The sequence below is a fragment of the Poecilia mexicana genome, unplaced genomic scaffold (assembly GCF_051168715.1).
Source record: "Poecilia mexicana isolate PSO_F unplaced genomic scaffold, ASM5116871v1 scaffold_13, whole genome shotgun sequence".
NCBI classification, from domain to species: Eukaryota; Metazoa; Chordata; class Actinopteri; order Cyprinodontiformes; family Poeciliidae; genus Poecilia; species Poecilia mexicana.
Genome location: NW_028263382.1, coordinates 21,295,466 through 21,313,564, shown reverse-complemented (window position 1 = coordinate 21,313,564; position 18,099 = coordinate 21,295,466). Strand labels below are relative to the sequence as shown.

General features: G+C 42.0%; 1 protein-coding gene across 2 annotated transcripts; it reads left to right on the top strand.

The window, feature by feature from the left end:
- Nucleotides 1-678: 678 nt before the first annotated feature.
- On the top strand, nucleotides 679-17,482 carry ypel2b (yippee-like 2b). Of its 2 annotated transcripts, XM_088011875.1 has the most exons (6): nucleotides 679-1,090; nucleotides 7,612-7,691; nucleotides 8,905-9,136; nucleotides 10,262-10,305; nucleotides 10,427-10,535; nucleotides 14,398-17,482. In XM_088011875.1, the coding sequence occupies exons 3-6, from the start codon at nucleotides 9,020-9,022 to the stop codon at nucleotides 14,485-14,487; spliced, it is 360 nt and encodes a 119-aa protein (XP_087868001.1). In that variant the 5' UTR covers nucleotides 679-1,090; nucleotides 7,612-7,691; nucleotides 8,905-9,019; the 3' UTR covers nucleotides 14,488-17,482. The 2 variants fall into 2 exon arrangements, with proteins under 2 accessions (XP_087868001.1, XP_014865109.1); XM_015009623.2 differs by lacking the exon at nucleotides 7,612-7,691 and having other exon boundaries at nucleotides 680-1,090.
- Nucleotides 17,483-18,099: the final 617 nt, after the last annotated feature.

The following is an 18,099-nucleotide window of genomic DNA, read 5'->3' as shown; positions in this document are numbered from 1 at the left end:
AACCGATACATTTAAAATCTTAAGAGAACAAATAAAATATGTATTTTCACTTAACTACAAACGCACAATCTGCTTAAATACTTCTCAGATGTTTAACGCTAAGACGATTATTGGCTGCCCTCCTCTGCCCTCAGCCAATAAGAGCCATGTTGCTATGCCGTAGCGGTTCACTGATTGGATGAAATGCCTGTCATTTAATTATCACAACAAACATAACAAAGAGCCTCGATCCAAGATAGTTAACGCTACTGTTTAATTTTAACAGAACCTATAATTAAACGTTTCATGAAAAGTTTAATGCAATGTGTTTTTCTAAATTTATATGATCTGGTTGCTTTAAAAAAAAGAAGCTACAGAAATAGTATTACGGTCAACAAAATATAAAGAATGACTGTTTTAATATTTGAAACTTTCGATATTATTTTAAAAATACCAGGAATAAAATAAAAGATTAAATGGCGTCTTATTTTATAATAATAGTTGAAATGACAATATACATACATATTTTACAGTTTCTCCTTACTCTTGTTACATTATTCGGATCAAACCAGGTTCTGGTGTTTGGACCTACTGTAGAAATAGCTGTTCATACTTTAGAAACAAATTATGTTTGTCTGATTCAGTCTAAGACTCTAGAATATATGTGAATTAAAGGGTCGCGAAAAGCAGGATTGCGTATTTTCAACAAACAAAAAAATTATTCCTGGCTTTTTCATACGTTTTTTTAGTGACTTTGATAATACGTGAACAACAGTAGATCGTTCATTTTACGATTTAGTATGCGTCTAAAACTTTGGCAGAAAAAGGTTTTAAATAAAACTACAAACGCGGAATTTGTTTGGGGTGAGTCATCTCGCTCCGGCTGTGCGCCTCGCCAATCTCTGTCCGTCTCTCAGTAAACTCTGCTGGGCACCGCTGCGCGTCAAAACATTGCGTCTCTGCAAGACTTGCCAGGGCCGGAGAGCGGAGGAAATTTGCCTGGGGAAGGAATGCGAAAGAGCTTTTAGGATTGGCACCGCCACCAAGAAAACGAGGAACTGCGACATTTTTTTAGGCTACGTGGAGAGACGTGTTTTTACTCCTCTCAAAGGTACGTATAATTTTTCCCACTGTAGTGGTGGTGCATTTTTGTTACGCACTGTTTTTATGTCTCTCTTTGCGGCTTATTCAGGAAGCGATCTGGTCATTCACAATTTTCCTCATTAAGGTGTCTTCTACTTTAAGCAACATTTGCGGTTACGTTTCAAGTCAAGTTTCGCATATTGCATAAGTATGAGCAGCTGATGCAGTTTCCTCATGGAGGGGATGCTGACATATTCGCTGCCTTGGAGCTACTGTATTTGTCTGTTTGTTGTTGTTGTTGTTTTGTTTTTTAGAAAATAAAAACTCATGCTGACTCCCCTGCACGTAGCTCCACCATACTTGCACGTCAGCGGGATCGATGCGGGTGATCATATAATCAGGTCATGTGATTGCTGACGGCAGTCACCTGTCAAAATCCTTGCGGATTGTTTTCAGAGGCAGCAGTGTGTGTGCGTGTGATCGTACTTGTGTTCATGACAGTGTTTGTGCGTGTATGCGTGTGCATGTGTGTGTGAGGTGAGGCATCCCCGCCATCTGTGGTGGCTGAAGTTCTGCCCCAGATAAAGTGCGCCACTTCCTGTGACCTGATTCACACCAGTAATTACACATTTATACTGTAAACTAACCAGGGCTGCATGTCTTTAATCCGTGCGTAACTCCACAAGATGAGATTTCTCTCTGACATTATCTGTCAGTGCCCACATCCAGGAGGACATGCTACATTTTTAACCCCTGTATGGACTTTGTTTACCCTGTAAATCTAATATTTTCCACTTACACATTAAATCAGGTATGTATTTTTGCACAAAGGAGCAAAAATATGGATTTAAAGAACATATTTTATTAGTTTTGTATTAGGTTGATTGTGTTATCGACTTACTCTGATAATAAACTTAATCATTGCACGTGGACTTACCTTTTCTGAATTCTGTAGCTGTAGATTTCAAAGCAGAAATCCCTTACATTATATCATATTAGATTAGATTATATCACATTAGATTAGATTAGATTAGATTAGATTAGTTCTCTAAATCAAGGGCAGGTACATCATTCACATATATTATTTAAACTAGTGATGCACCAATAAATCGGCCCCTATTTCCTTAATTTACGGTAATCAGCCGATACTTCCATGTGAAGCCGATCTTATCCACCTCAGCAAAGTTCTAAAACTTATTCATCTTTATCTCTCTTTTGACCACCAGGCCATGTCTGCACATTTTTCTGTTAACAATAGTCACCCCTCTGTTGCTAACTCAGACATTTCAGACAAAAAAGAAAATTAGTATCAGCCGAAATCGGAATCAATGGGTCAGATCGGTAATCAGCGATCGTCCAGAAAACTGCAATCGGTGCACCCCTAATTTAAACCACTCACACAGTACACAAAAAAAGCACATCTGCTTTCAGTTGGAAGGCTTTAAGTGTTATAATAACAACGTTTTGGTATTTAACAGGCTCAGAATGTATTTAAATCCAACCTTTTATGTGCAAAACCCCACAACAGATTTCACACTGTTATTAAAGGCAAAGTTAAAGCATAAATGTAAATTAACCAATAAATGTATTTCTCTGTAGCTTCAAAATCTTGCTTCGGCTTTAAATTAGGTCATCAAGTACCGTGTGTGACTCATTTATGTAGTAAGTCAGAAGTTCACATATATATTCGGCATCCTGCGACCGAGGTAGCGTTTCCTTATTTTCTTTTTTGTGACATAATAAGAAGCTGGGAAAGAGCCGTGTCCAATTTTACTGCTGATTTCAGTAAGACATGCAGGGAAACTGTAGTATTCGTATCTTATCAGGTTTGAGAACTATAAATGAATAAACAGGGGCGTAGATATAGTGAGATGTTTTTTAAGAAGTCAAGTTAAATTGAATAAAGTCCTTAGAAGTGTATTTAGGCGGTCAGCGGTGATCTATTTCCATTGCAGCGCATGCAGGCAGATTGCCAGCGATCATGTGAGCGAGGGGTCGATGTTAGAAGATCGAAGACGAGCTGAAGGCCCTGAAAGGTGATCTCTTACAGACAGGGCTTGTGTGCACAAACTAAAGTTGCACAAGTCTGTGTCTAACACATCTGCTGCTCAGCCACTCCCAAAACGCTGTCAAATTACACAAACACAAGTCATTTCAACAAGTTACGAGCCGTTTTCTTCTGTCTGTCAGAAAGCGTGGAGCCTAAAGCGAGCATCACACCGCAAAATGATGCATAAGGAGGAGTGGAAACAGGAGCGTACCCTTCATCAGTGAGATTTGATACAAGTCGGGAGTGGAGTCGGTGATGTCATGCTGCCGCTGCGCGCTGCCGGTCTGGCTGTAACCGTGAATTGAAAGTGGGATGAAAAGCACATCATGTGCACAAATTGTGTCAGAACGGCGTAGGATGTGCAGCTTATGGAGGACTCAGCAGATTTGCCCTCAATCTTTTTCTTCTGTTTGTGATCACGGTCAAAAGCAGCAGCATCTGCAGCAGCATCGGTGCATTACGTAACCCTCTTTGTTGCCGTTGTGTGTGTGCAGGGGGGTTTGGGGGAGGGGGGCTCCTTTCTGGTTAGTGGGACTCGTGGCATGTAGCCCTTTCTGTGATGACACCCAGAAATGACCAGAACGGACGGCTCGCTGACCTCAAACAACCTGCCGCAGGACGGATGAATAGACAGAGAGGCAGCAGAGAAAAATAATGAATATGCAAACAGGCTGAGAGGCACAGAGATGGATGAAGTGAAGGCAGAGGCAGGCTGACTGAGAATGATGCAGAAGGTTGCACACACTGAAATGACTTTGGATATCTTGATTCTTCACCCCGTCAGGATCCCTGCGAGCTGCAGGTCATCTGATCATTTATGCAATTTGTTTTTCTGTCGGAGTTTGTTTCTGTTGTGTCGTGTAGTTCAGGACAGCTCAGGCGGACTGTTTGCGTCAGCACTTTGAAGCGCATCGACATGGCAACAAACAGTGCTGCTTTGCAAAATATGTTTTAACTCACCTAAAAGATTGGAGTGCTCTCTGTTTTTTTTGGGGGGGGGGGTTTGGAAACTGATGGGGTTTGTTTGAAAAGCCTTAAACAACATTTTATTCAAGCTAAAACTGGTTAAAGACTTTTTTCTATCTGCGTGTCTACGTTGTTTCTTTAAGATCTTTTACCTAATATTCAACATGCTTTGTTTGTGGAAGTCCTTTTACATCATAAACTAGTCGTATGAAAACTTTTAGATGGAAAACTGTGATAGTCAGAGCCAGCCTAAGGTAGAATCAAACTCTGCAATGGCTCAAAGCCCCCAAAAGGAGTTTTTTTTTTTGTAGATATGACTTTTTGACAAGAGCAACGGTTCTATGCATCCTAAGAAAAACAACAATTTTATAGTATGCCAACAGAGTTTGCTTTGTACAGAGGATCTGAACCCTTGGCTATTGAGAAATGACTGCTTATTAGAGGTGTGGGTTCTGTAAAAGTTTTAAACGATTTGTATTTGATGTTACCCAATCGCCAACGTTTGACCGTGACGTAAGTATCGCCTCAACTCGATGAAGCTTACCAGAAATCGCATGCGCTGTCAACAACCCCACAGGGAGTCGGGGCAGAGCGTCTTTGCCAGCAATAAAATGTCTGGAAGAAGTTACAAAACCATCCCTCTAAAAACAAGACTCCACCAATCTGCTGCCAGCCGCAGTCTTCAAGCGGCGGGAAATCAAAACCACTGTCACCCTGCAGAGCGGCCGAGCGGCATAGATCGGCGTCTGAGCTGCGGAGTGCTCTGTGCGTTCACCCAGGAGGCCGGGGCAGCTTCATGGAAACTGAAGGCCTTTTGTGACTCCAGCTTTTGGCAACGCGAAAATAAGTATTACTTCATTTTACCAAAGATCTTGTGAACAAGTCAGCGAGAGAGTTAAAATATGTTCACATAAAATGAAATTGCAATCTAGTGAAGCAACAGTTTGGAGAAAGAAAAAGCTTTATCAGAAATGTAACTCTTACAGCCGCCGTGAAACAACAAGGTAGGAGGATCATGGTTCGGGTTTGGCTCCCCTTGTTTGGGTTGGACTCGGCTATTTTTATCCACTCAGTACACAAACTCTGAGACATATTTGATCTTAAAAGTAGGAAACTAACACAACACAGTTGAAGATGTGGGGGTTTTTCAAATGGCTCGCCACCCAGGGTGCCTTTCAGTCAGTGGGCAACAAGAGTATTCAGAACAGATTTCATTCATAATTGCAGCACACTTTCGAAAAGTTTCAGGACACTGTCGGAGACTAAAACTTGTGGTTCGCATCTGATGGTCTAGTTTTCTATTTGGTGATAAGTTTAAGTGGTTTTTTCCCGTGATTTTGGAATCTGGATTATTTTTTATGATTTACAGTTCAAGATCAAAGCTACTTAGTGAATTTATCAGCAAAGAGAATAGAGATTATTTTAAACAGATGTTGATTAGAAGACCTTCATTCTATTTGTGAAGACACAAAAAGCATGTTTTCCAGTAGTTTTAGGCTTTAGGGCCGCGTCAGATTGAGGCGAGCTTGGGAACTTGGTTGAATCATTGTGCGTTGATCACAGGTTCTATAAAGCAGTCTTGGTTAATTTAACCTTTAGTCTCGCAGTCAAAACAAACAAAAACAGCCTTCTAGTGCTCATCCAGGGCACAATTCATGCAAGATTCATCAATGTTGTGAATGTTTAGCTAAAAACAGCTAACCAGAAAAGTAATTTGACCAGTTATGCAATAGTAATTATGCAAGTATAGCATTGTTGTTCATGTGTGTGAAATAGCAGGAGGTTGGGACCAATCATCAACAAGACGTGAGTTTGAGCCGAACCGACTCACAGACTGGATGACTTACTTCATGAATCGGGTCATGAGACAGAACTGAACCATTAAGCACGCGTCATTTCTAAGCCTAGAGAAAAGCTGAGTCACTTAGAATGACCGAACCAAAGTGACAGCTTGAATACCAAATGGATATTAGAGTATCTTAAAACAAACAATGCAGAGTCAAAGATGTTTTGGATGAAGAAATCGTCTTAAATTGATCGAATCAGACGTTCAGAGCTGATTTTCAGCAGAAATTTGGCATGTAAGCAGAGGTTTACATGCTCAAAGCTCTCATACATGGACCAAATTCCTGAGTAAACAAAAATCTAATTACTTTATTTTTTTTTTTTACTTCTGTGTACATTTGAAAGAATTTGAAGTCATTTTGTGAACGCTACTCACAAATTCTAAGATTTCTGGTTGATTTGGAGCGTCATAAGCTAAAACCCCATTTCATTTTATAATGGATAAAAAAAATCACACACTTTAAACCTTAAAATAGGGATGACAAGACATTTTAGTTTGCAGGAGAAAGTCAGCTCCGTCTCTCAACCCTTCTTAAGTTGCTTAATCACTTGCTATCACTTCCTCTGTATGGATTCGGAGACTATAAGGTTTCCTTCCAACCTGCTGACACACACCAACTCCTGACTACGGCTATCAGGGAGCTATTTTCTTCTAAAACTCCAGCGTATTTCTACATATGCATGAGCCTCCGGAGGATATGCAGCACAGTGATGCAGTCATGGTGGTAAATACAGTAATGTCCCTCAAGGGAGCATTACACTATCATGATGAACTTGAGGTCAACATACTCACACATACCAGCTGTAACATCGTCTTGCAGTTGTAATTGATTGCCGCAGCATTTGAAAAAATATTTATACCCCTCAGATATATTAATATTTCACGCTTTAATGTATTTTATTGGGATTTAATGTGATGAACTAATTCAAACTAAAACGTAGTTGTGAAGTAGAAAGAAAAAAAAAAGAGAAATTATTAGAAATATGTTAATTATGTCTGAACTTTGGTCCATTCTCACACATCCTGGCGTTATCTTCTCCACCCCAGTCTCGAGTTTTTTTGGTTTTTTTTTCTTTTTGCATGGCTTGTATTTAGCTTAGATCAACTCCGACCAGCTTTTCTGCCCCTGCTGAAGAAAGGAATCTCCGAGGCATGATGCTGCCAACACCGTGTTCCTCTGTGGAGGTGGTTGTCATCTGAGGTGTTGTGGAGGTTAAAAATGAAAAAGTTTGTTGTAAAGTGACAAAATGTGAAATACGTCAAAGGGTAGGAATACTTTTGAAAAGCATCGTGCATCAAATTATTTAATTTCACTCCAAGTGTAAAAAGTGCAGCGACTCGTCGCAAAGGAAGAAGATTAAATTAAGTTCGGCTAGAGAGGCTGAAACTTAGACGGGTAGGTCGAGTTGACTGCTCATCTACTTTGTGCAAATGTTCTTTATTCTTACGTTCATTGAAAGCATCCATTGCATCTACTCAGACTCCCTCAGAGCCTAAAGTGAAATCTATGAATATATCTGCGTCGCTTTTATGCAGCTTAATACACAAAGTGCAAACTGCATATTTTTACATTTAACACATTATATAACTTACTGTACGTGACAGCATGTTGAGTCATTTTTATCTGATCTCGGAGGACAAGATGCTTACATTTGTTGTGTGTGTGTGTGTGTGTGTGTGTGTGAAGGGTCAGCTATGACAACTGTAACGTGTCTTTGTGCCCTGATCCTACGCTGTTGGCATCGAGTCAGAGGAGAGAAAACAAGGGTACGTCTCAGTGCTTTATTTATTTATCTGCTGCAGTCCTTCCCATCAGCCTTTATCAGCCTCCATCAGGCTCTAAAAACAATCATGCCGCAGCGCAGGCCCCCGCTCCTCTTGTTTGTCCTGTGCTCACCCAGGCCTCTGGCTTCCAATCAGTATTTTATGAGCTTTTCCAGATGCTTCTGTAAACGCAGACAGGAGGGAGAGGAGACAGAGTATTGAAATGATGTATGCTCTTTCTTTATTTAGACTTTGTGGAAATATATGTGGACATTTCTGAAAGGGGGGGAAAAAAAGATGGATTATATTTGTGATTCATAGACTGAGAGCCAAAGACGCCAAGTTACTGTTGCGCTGCTTGATGTGAAGCTCGGCCCACTGCACGGTTTCTCCAACAGGTCCTCAGATTATACGCCTGACCCACGGGACGGCTTCCCATGCCGACTTGTTAATCTTCTAAGCAGCAAGTATGTTAAAGGGTCGATCCCTTTGGATATCATGAAGGCAGCAGAGCACGATCCTTGCAGTTGTGCTGAGATAAGCAGATTATAGCTGCAGCCTTGCAGACTTTAACACAGAATGTGAAGTAGGAGCGTCGCTTTGCCTCGGTTTGCATCAGGGCTGCATGCTGTAGTTTGCAGTGGCAGCTTTGCACAAAAAGCTGAAATACCTTATGACTTTCTGCCGCTAGCTGCAGGATATGTTGATAAACTTATAGGTTATCAACATACAAAACAGAGCCGGTCTGTCAATGTCCAAAATGGCCAAAAGGTGATGCAGCGAAAACATGAAACGATTCTTTGATTGGTACTTGAAGAAAATCCAGGGCTGTTGCGTGGGTAAACTCAGTTTGCCGATAATAACTGCAGAGGGCCTGCAGGGATCCGCAGCGCAGGTGGGAGAATCTGTTGACAGGACAAGTATCAGTTATGCAGTTCACAGATCTGGAAAGAGGCACCATTGGCAATAAACACAGGTTGTCAAAATCCATTGAGGAGACGCAGCCGGCAGGTGAAAGACGGAGTTCTGGTCAGATCGGGACAAAACGAACCTTTCGGTTTACTTGTTAAATCAAAAACTTAACACTGCAAACCTCCCTCCACGCTCTATCCTCATGCAGTTTGTAGGTTTTTCTTAAACTCCAGCTGTGTAAGGCGCTGCTTGTGACTCTGTTTTCATCCAGGTGTCGTTCAGCCGCTCTGCTTTCTCCTCCCAGGTGTTTACCTCCCGACCCACCGCCCACCACGGCCCTCACCTGTGTGTTGCGGTGCTTCCCCTGTGAGCCGACCTGGGCCGGCAGTCCGTTTTTGCACCGCCCGCCAACACCGCCCATGGTCAGGATGACGCGCTCCAAGACGTTCCAGGCGTACCTGCCGAGCTGCCACCGGACGTACAGCTGCATCCACTGCCGAGCTCACCTGGCCAACCACGACGAGCTCATCTCCAAGGTAACCGGGGGAAGCTGTCACACCATCGCTGCCTCTAAGCCACAGAATCATTCAATCATTTTTGTCAAAGAGGACTTATTACTCTAAATTCATATTTTGCACACTTTTATGGGTCTCTGCTGCTTCTAAAAAAACAACCCAACCGTTTTTTTGGTGACTGGAAATGAGCCGTTTCAGAATCCTTCCGATTGTTAAGTCGCATTCGATGGTAACTGCGTCATTACTTAGCAACTGTAGCTGAGCTCAGCCGGTCACCTAGCAACCCAAGAGGAGCTACAGCAGGTTTGGTTAGCTGACCAAACTTACCATCCAGAAAGCTCTTGCTTCATTCTTGTTGGTTGTGCAGGAGGCTCTACTTTCGCTTTTCAAAGATGCACTGTTGTGTAATTGTGCATCTGTTTGTCTCCATTTTCACATGCGAGTGTAAACGGAGATGGGAGGGGGCGTGGCCAGCAGCAGTTTATTTGGATTTAAAGTGGCAAGAGTCAGTAAAGTAGCTCATTCTGAAAGCAGCTCAAAATGGGCAGAACTGAGCAGACTGAAATCTTACTATCTAAGAATAATTTGTACAAAAAATGTAATAAACATGTTTTGTGTAGCTCATAAACCTCTCCTAATCTGTTCAAGGAAGATATTTCTCCCACAGCAGAGAGCTTTCAGAGTACCTTTAGTTTAGATCCCATAAAAATAATTACATTCGGGGGAAAAATATCAAGGACTTAAAAAGCAAATGAGGAATTACAAAACTAAACAGCAGGTTTATCCACCTGTAGGCTTGTATTATCCACCGCCGCGCCGCTGCACATGGATGGATTATGCCATAAACTGGAGAGTGAACTGGATTACGGCTGCAGTTGCACGTTTTTATACGCGATCATGAAGACACGCTCACCTGTGTTCAGAGGCTTTTTTGCTGAGCTGCACTAAATGCAGCAGTTTAATAAGCCTCTTCAACAGCAGCTTTTGGTTTTTGCAGCGAACATATGCCTCTGGTGAAACACCTGCCATCACTTATGATTAACTGAATGTTTTTCTGCAAAACGTAAATCCCTTAGACCCTGGTTTTAGGAGCTCTTTCAACTTAAGAGCAGATTTGCTTCATCTTGTCAACTATTGTCTCTGCAGTCGTTCCAGGGCAGCCAGGGCAGAGCTTACCTGTTCAACTCAGTGTGAGTGCCGATCTAAAATCTCATCTCACAACATCTGAAGGATTTACTGAGAACTTGTCGTGCTTGCGCTGAGATTTAAAAAACTTTTTCCGCTCTGCCTGTGCTCGTTTCTGCCCCTCAGGGTGAACGTTGGGTGTGGCCCTGCAGAGGAGAGAGTTCTGCTGACAGGCCTGCATGCTGTGGCGGATATCTACTGTGAGAACTGCAAGACCACTCTGGGCTGGAAATATGTGAGTGTCCTTGGCTGTCTCCAAGTCTAAGTTTAGAGGAGGGGGAGAGTTGTTCTTGTAGCATAACCTGATTTTATTTGGACCCTTCATATTTTTGGACTGCGCTTCTCAGAGGGTCACCGCAGCAGCTCAGCTCCAAGCTGACAGATGGAGGTCAGATGATTCTTTTAGGTGCCTTGTGATTAATTTTTTTACATACATTTTCTGGATTAAGGTTGGTTCGGCATGAGGAGAGTTTCCACTTCTTGTTTTATTCGCTGTTTCAGATCATTTCCTGGTTGTTTTAAATTAGATTTTTTTTTTTTTAATACTTTGTAGAACCACCTTTCCTCTGTAATCACAACTGTTTCCAGCAGGTTTGCACATCTGGAAACCAAACTTTGTGTCCAATATTTTAAATCTACCAGATCAAATGGAGAGTTTCTATGAACCTTTATTTTCAAGCCACAGATTCTGAATGACTTCAGGTTTGGACTTTGACTGGGCCATTCCAGCTCATCGTACTTTCCACTGAAACTCTGGCTGTATGTTTAGGTTTGTTGTCCATCTCCTGTCTCTAGTCTTTTGCAGCTTCCTCTTCTCTGCTGAAGAAAACCCTCTCAGCAGCATGGTGGTGCTGCCACCACCGTGTTTCACCTTGCAGAACGTTAATTCAAGATGATGTGCAGAATAGTTTTCTACACATAGAGCGTTGCATGTAAACTAAATAGTTTGATTTTGGTTTGATGTGATCATGTCCTCTACCTGATTTGTGGCAAACTGAAAATCTGGCGTTCTTTCAAAAACGATTTCTTCTTGACCAGAAGAGATGTGAGGAATGTTTGAATGTTAGCTGTGTTGTCAACAATTTGTCTTAACCGAACAACAGAAAACCGCAAGCATCATGTTGCGGTATCCAGGAACAAGGATAGGCCAGAAAACTTGCTACATAGAAGCCAAGGTCCGAAGAAAAAGTTTAAAAGATTTCCAGAAGAAGAACCTGGAAGCTTTGAACAACAAGAAGATTTAGCTTCTTTAGAAGCAAAGCATATCAAAATGAGCAATTGTTTCAAAACCTTTGCTTAACCATTCTTACAGGGATAAATGCCTAAGTGAAAGCTTGCTTCAGATAGACTTAAGTTTATTACAGGACCAGTAAACTGACGTAGTTCTCATTATATAATTATAAATTTTAAGAAAAACCACAGCAACTATTAGCCCAGACAGTTTTGTAACAAAAGCAACTACTTCTCTTATTATTGACCAAAATTAATCAACAAAGTCCCGTTTAAATTAAAGCAGGTCGACCCGTTAATATTCAGATGCAGGTAGTTCAAGCTTCGTGAAATTAAGATACAATGCAACACAACAGACTACCATATAACACCAAATTATTAACTGGTTAAGTCCTGCAGCAGCCTCTATTTTAATACTATCCAACCCTGAACATTGCTGTCTGTATTCAGAGTGAAGTTTGTGTTAAGCTGAGATGATAAAACATGTATTTACTGAGTGCGGGAGTTATTTCGGTCTTCTGTGAGTGAGCTGAACAGGATCCACTAATGTTAGCCTTTTTCATACATCAGCAGAGCTAAGTATGTGTAGCTGTCGTCAGCAAACCTTTTTAACATGCAAGAGAGAGTTTAGACTATGGTGCATGCGACTGTTTCCTTAAAGGGTTAAAACACACAGCGTCCTTCTTGTTTGACTCCTCACAGGGCCTCATTGATCACACACACCAACCCCCTACTGCAACAGTCACAGAACAAGTCTAAACTCAATTCCACTTTCTTTCTTATGGCCTAAAAATAAATATTTTCCTTATGACCCTGTTAAACACTGACTGAACCGACAGCCAGTAAAAGTAGCTTCTCTTCTCAGAAGTTTCTATTCCTGTCAGGACCCACCAAAAGTCCCGCAGTCTAAATGTGGTTCTGCAGAAGTTGAAAGAGGCTCGGAGGTTTGACCCACTGCTCTCCTGCGAGCAGAAATCTGAGAATATGCCTCTGCAGCTCAAAAACCAAACCAGTCAAAGACAAAACAAAAAAACAAATGGCTCGCTCCGCAACATCTGCATCCTCCTCCTCCGTGACACACCTGTAGGAGACTTACAGAGAGCGAATGTGTTTGGAGGTTGTTAAGTGACGCAAAGCAGAAGCTTGATGGCTTCCAGTTTCATCAAGATGAACTTTTTCTTAAAATTATGGCAACATCCCAAAATGTTAAGAGTCTGTTCTGTTTTCATATTTTCACTTTTTGTAGAACAAAAAGACGAGCCGTAGAAGCCACTTCACAAGCACGAACTCACACCGCCCATCATTTTGTACTCATCCACCTTTTAATATGAAACATAAGTCAGTGCAACCAATTGCCTTGAGTACAAAGCAATAAATATTCAATAAGTTTGTGCAGGAAAACTAACACTGCACAATGCACTGAACACATTCTCTCCAAAGTGAAACACGGCGGTGGCAGCATAATGCATTGGGGATGCTTCTCTTCAGCAGAGGCAGATAAACTGTGCAGAGTTGACGGGGAGGAGGATGGAGCAGTACAATCCTAGAAGAAAACCTGCTGGAAGCTGGAAGATTTGACACTGAAGCAGAAATGACACTAAACATCCAGCCAGAGGGACAACGGGCTGGCTTAGGTCCAACCAGATTCATGTGTTAAAATGGCCCAGTCAAAGTCCGCACCTAAATCCCTCTGGGAATTAGTGGCCATGCTTAAAAAATGGCTGTTTGCCAATCCTCTCCATCAGATCTGTGGGCCCATTTGAAGCTGCATACAAGTTTTTATTTTGAAGACAATGTTTGCATTATATTTCTTCCAGTTCATAGTTACAACGCTCACGACTCTATATTGCTTTTGTCACACAGGAACACAATAAAATACTTTGACATTTCTGGTTGTAATTTGACAAAATATGGGAAAATCCACAAGGTATGAATCTTTCTGCATTTCTAGTACATTTCTGAGCTGCTCTCCTGGGAGGAATACGTGTTTCAGCCTGCAGAGATGCAGCAGCAGCATTCACAGTGATCATTTTTTTAAACCTGCGGGCCTTTGGTTTTGGCAGATTATTTGGAGTTAGAAACACCCTGTTGTCAACGTGATGTATGACGATTCTCTTCAGTCGGAGCGCTCCTGTATTTAAGCATACGTTGTTTTCATGCAAGCATCTCCCACAGGCAAAATCTGCCAAAGCTCAGTTAAGGCTACGTTCACACATCAGGTAAATACAACCCAAGTCTGCCCTTTTTTTTTTTGCCCAAAAGTGATCCATATTCAACTTTTTCACAGCAAGTGAACAGTTCAATTCCAATCTTTTCACCCCCAAAACATACGATCTACGCCACTTCCACGTGTCGTACTAATTCGGATACACATCTGATCGTTTTCAAAGCGTCTGCAGTCTGAGCGGTCTTGTCTCTTTTCATCCGTCCTTTATGTCAGGTGCAGGAGACGTGCATCATAATTCTGCACCAGAAGATGTAAGCAATGACTGAAAATATTATTTTGAAATTATGAATGAAGTCCATGACAAATCACAATCACACCACTCCTATTTCCGACTACGCATTCATTATTACCTCCATGAACAATACATATGCTGCTGTGTGCCGTCAGCATTCTCCTTCTGCGCATGCGGGTTGTTTTGGGGACGTAAACCATTCACACGGACGCTTGGTTGGTTTTACATTTAATTAGTAGTGTGAAAGACCGTGCGGAAAAACAAAAAAGTATTTCAGCTCAAAACTGATCGTCAAGACCTGCTGTGTGAACGTAGCCTAAAACTTTCTTGCTGTTTTGATTGCTAACTGATGTGATTGTACCTTCTGAATGAGACGCCACGTCTCCTTTCCTCTGCCGCTCCCTCCAGGAACATGCTTTCGAGAGCAGTCAGAAGTACAAAGAGGGCAAGTTCATCATCGAGTTGGCCCACATGATCAAGGACAACGGCTGGGACTGAGGGGCGAACAGCTGCGTGACGACCACGTCGGATGGGAGGGAGGCAGGGGGTCGTGGGGGTGATTGTGTGCGGTGGGTGAGTGTGTGACTTTGGTTTGGCTGATTTACCATTAACCTCTGTAACTTACTGCCCATCCACACACCTCTTGATGTACACACACGCGTCACGTGCGGTAACACACACCGAGGTCCCAGACATCCCAGTTTGACAGGAGGACAGACTAGCAGGACTAGGTGACTGGCCAGCGATCGGCAAGACGTTACGTTTTGGTTTTGGTTTTATAAAACACAAGCGCTGAAAAGCAGCTCCGCGAAACGTTCCCTCTGCTGTGTTGATTATTCTACCTTTGTCTAAAAAGAAAGTAGCGCCTGCCAGGCGTCCAGTGGGCTCAGTCCAGTGGCAGCTCGCTTTGGTTTTGGTTGAAGAGCTGATCACTGGGTCCCCAACATGAATGAGACCTAAGATGATTATAGCAACTGATTGGGGCTGTGCCATCTGGGCCTGATGAGATCCTACCCCGAATGGGCCTGAACACAAGGGCTTTTAAAGGGTTCTGTGTGCAGAGATTACCACCCACTTGGCTGTTCCTTAAAAAAAAAAAAAAAGTGGAAAATCTAGATCCAGGTGTTGCTGCTTTCATGGCTTCTGACTGGTATCCCTTCAATGCCTCGCCACTGATGCAGGCCAGGACGAAACGAGAAGGTAAACGGATGCAGACGGACAGCCACCTGCTATCTCTGAAAGCTCACAGGAATGTGTCCTCGAAGCAGCAAAAAGCAGCTCCTCTGGCTTTTGTTCTTGCTTAAAAAAAAAAAACATAAAGAGATGTACTGATCCTCCCGTGTTTGATGTCTTGCGTCTGCGGATGCAGCAATGCGTCCGCTGTTGCCGTTGGGTCATATAGAGTTACGTACCGGGACGGCAAATCTGTCTGGGAGTCCCAAAGGTTTGTGAACACTGTGAGCGTCTCTGCCGTTGTAGGGCAAAGAGCAAAGGTGATGCGGCTCTGCAGGGTTTGTAGTAATCTGTCATTGACGTGCCCCCCCCCTTCCCCTCTGCTGTCATGCAAACAGTGAGTAAAGTCACTAGTTCATGACTAACGTAAAATGAAAAGTATGGAGTTTTATTGCAATGGTACATGACCACAAAGGCACTCGGATCTCTGAGTAGAAACTACCGATGTTAGGTTTTCTTTCTGTCTGGGATCAGTGCTGTGAAACTGCTGTTACTCTGATCTGTTGTCCTGACAAAAATACGGGGCAACGTAAATACGCAATGTACTTGACTCGCTCGTACAGTGGCCCTCAGAAGATCACACACACCTCCTAAAATGTCGGGTTTTTGTGATGTGAAACAAATTTCAAAAAATATCTAGAAATGCTTCCAGCTTTAATCTTAAACACACCCAGGAACAATTCAACTGGAAAACAAGCGAATGGATTAGGAAAAAATATTTAAAAAATAATGCCACAGCTTTAGTTCTAGACTCAGTTAACCTTAACCCTGAAGTAAATCAGCCCCAGGTCATAATGCTGCCACCACCATGTGTTCTTTTGGTGATGCAGTGTTGTTTTTTGGAGTTTTGATCAACATTTAGGTTTTGATTTTATCTGACTGTAACACATAATAATGCAAGGTTTTAAAATATGTTCTCATTTAAAACCTGCCTCATCGCTGTATTCATCTTGGCTTCAGTGGGTTTTGGAGAAATACTCAAGTTTTCTGTGCCATGAACATTTTTAATAGTGTGGATTATTTTGTCCCCTTTTTCTGAGGTCCCACTGATGCTTTCAAAATGTCTGCAAACACGACTTCAAAAATTGATATCAGGAAAATGCACATTTGTTTTTCAGTTGAATTGTAGATGCTGCATGCTAAAATAAACATGGAGCAACTTTTACGATCATTTATTTTTTATCTGATTTTGTTTTTCAATCCCAAATCCCTGGAAATTTGGTAGGAGTGTGTGCTACTTCTAACATCCACTGTACTTCTTTTCTGCTACTCACTTGTCTATTGGTCGACTTTACTGGGTTACATTTGAGCTCCCGTCTCTTTGGTGCATCATTTCTAACTTTTCTTTGCTAAGGCCAGGATCCTACTAAATCTGCTGCGTACGTATTGTTATCTGATGGAAAGGGAGAACATTTATGGCAGCTGGATCCGCGTGCATGATATAAAACTGACTAGTTTTGTGTCCTCATCACATTTCTCGTGAAAAGAACATTGTGTGTTGCAGTGAAATCCTGTGCTGTAATACAAAATCTAATCGGTTTCATTTCGTCCGTTTGGGCTGCGAAATCGATTCGCGGGCAGATAAGATCTGATCCCGGTTTGGAAACGTAAAGAAACGAGTTCCTCTGCTCCGTTTGTCGCGAACACGAGCGTCCCGTCGACGCTGCTCCAGATGTCGCCCTTTAACTAGTGAGCGCTCGCCGGCTCCAGCTGAACCCAAACTGTTGAGTCTGATCGGTAACTCGCAGCAGCTGGGGGTCAAGCTGGAGGCTGCGACTATAAATCCAGCACAACCAAAGAACCCACCCATCAACAATAAATTGACCAAACAAAAGATTTAACTTTGCTTGGACAACATGTTGCAAAACAGGAGGGTGTGTATTTAGTAGAAAGCCAAGTTTTTTGTGGATAGCCTTTCTCTGTTATATATGTACTGCATTTTGATTTTGTAAAAAGATCTTAATATATGCATATATTCTATTTACTCTATTCATCATGAAGGTTTCCGTTCATGTCGACCTTTGTGTTACGGATTGTAAATAGTGTTAATGTATCGTGTTTTATCTGTGATCCACATGATGATGAATGAATATGATTTAGGTCACGTTACGCTTTCTCTCGACCGGTACCCCACATTGGCTGTACGATACTACTTTTTTACTGAAAATGTTTCGATTTTAATGTCTTTTGTAAAAGGAGGATGCTGATGTTGACTATATCATTGGATCTTCATCTAATAAAATGCACCTTAATATCTGCACGGGGAATAGTGCTTATTTAGGTGTTTTGCTTCTTCATTTTCAATATTGATGGGGGTTTCTTATCACCACTTCATTATGCTGGAGAACCAAAACGCAGACAGGAGGCAGACAGGCCGTAAAGCAATAAAAGTATTAAAAGATAACTTTACAGAATAGGCTGACAAACTTAAGGTGAGTCAAAGGATCCAGGTTGTATCCGAAGAAGAGACAAGGAACAGGTGAATGTGCAGCAGTAAAAGGAAAAAAGGTAACTTGCAAACTAAAACCGTCCATCGAAACATCCATCTCACGATGGAGATGATGCGTCTTGTTTTTCCAGGAAAATATCGCCTTACACGATCCCACTCCCTCCACTTAAAAACTGACCTAAAACAATTGTAGGGGGGGAAATAAACAGGCTTTCCAAAAATTCAGCATTACATAATCAACTAAACAGTCATTTTTCTTTACTTCTCTGTTCATTTTCTATTTCTGTTTCTACAAACTGTTACTATATTCGGACCGGAGTACAGCAGTGTTTTTATCCTCGACGCTGTTTGCATCTTTAGCGCCAAAGCCATCAGGGGAGCGACGCGTGTGATGTTTCCTGTGAGAACCCGGTCATGCGTGTGTGCGG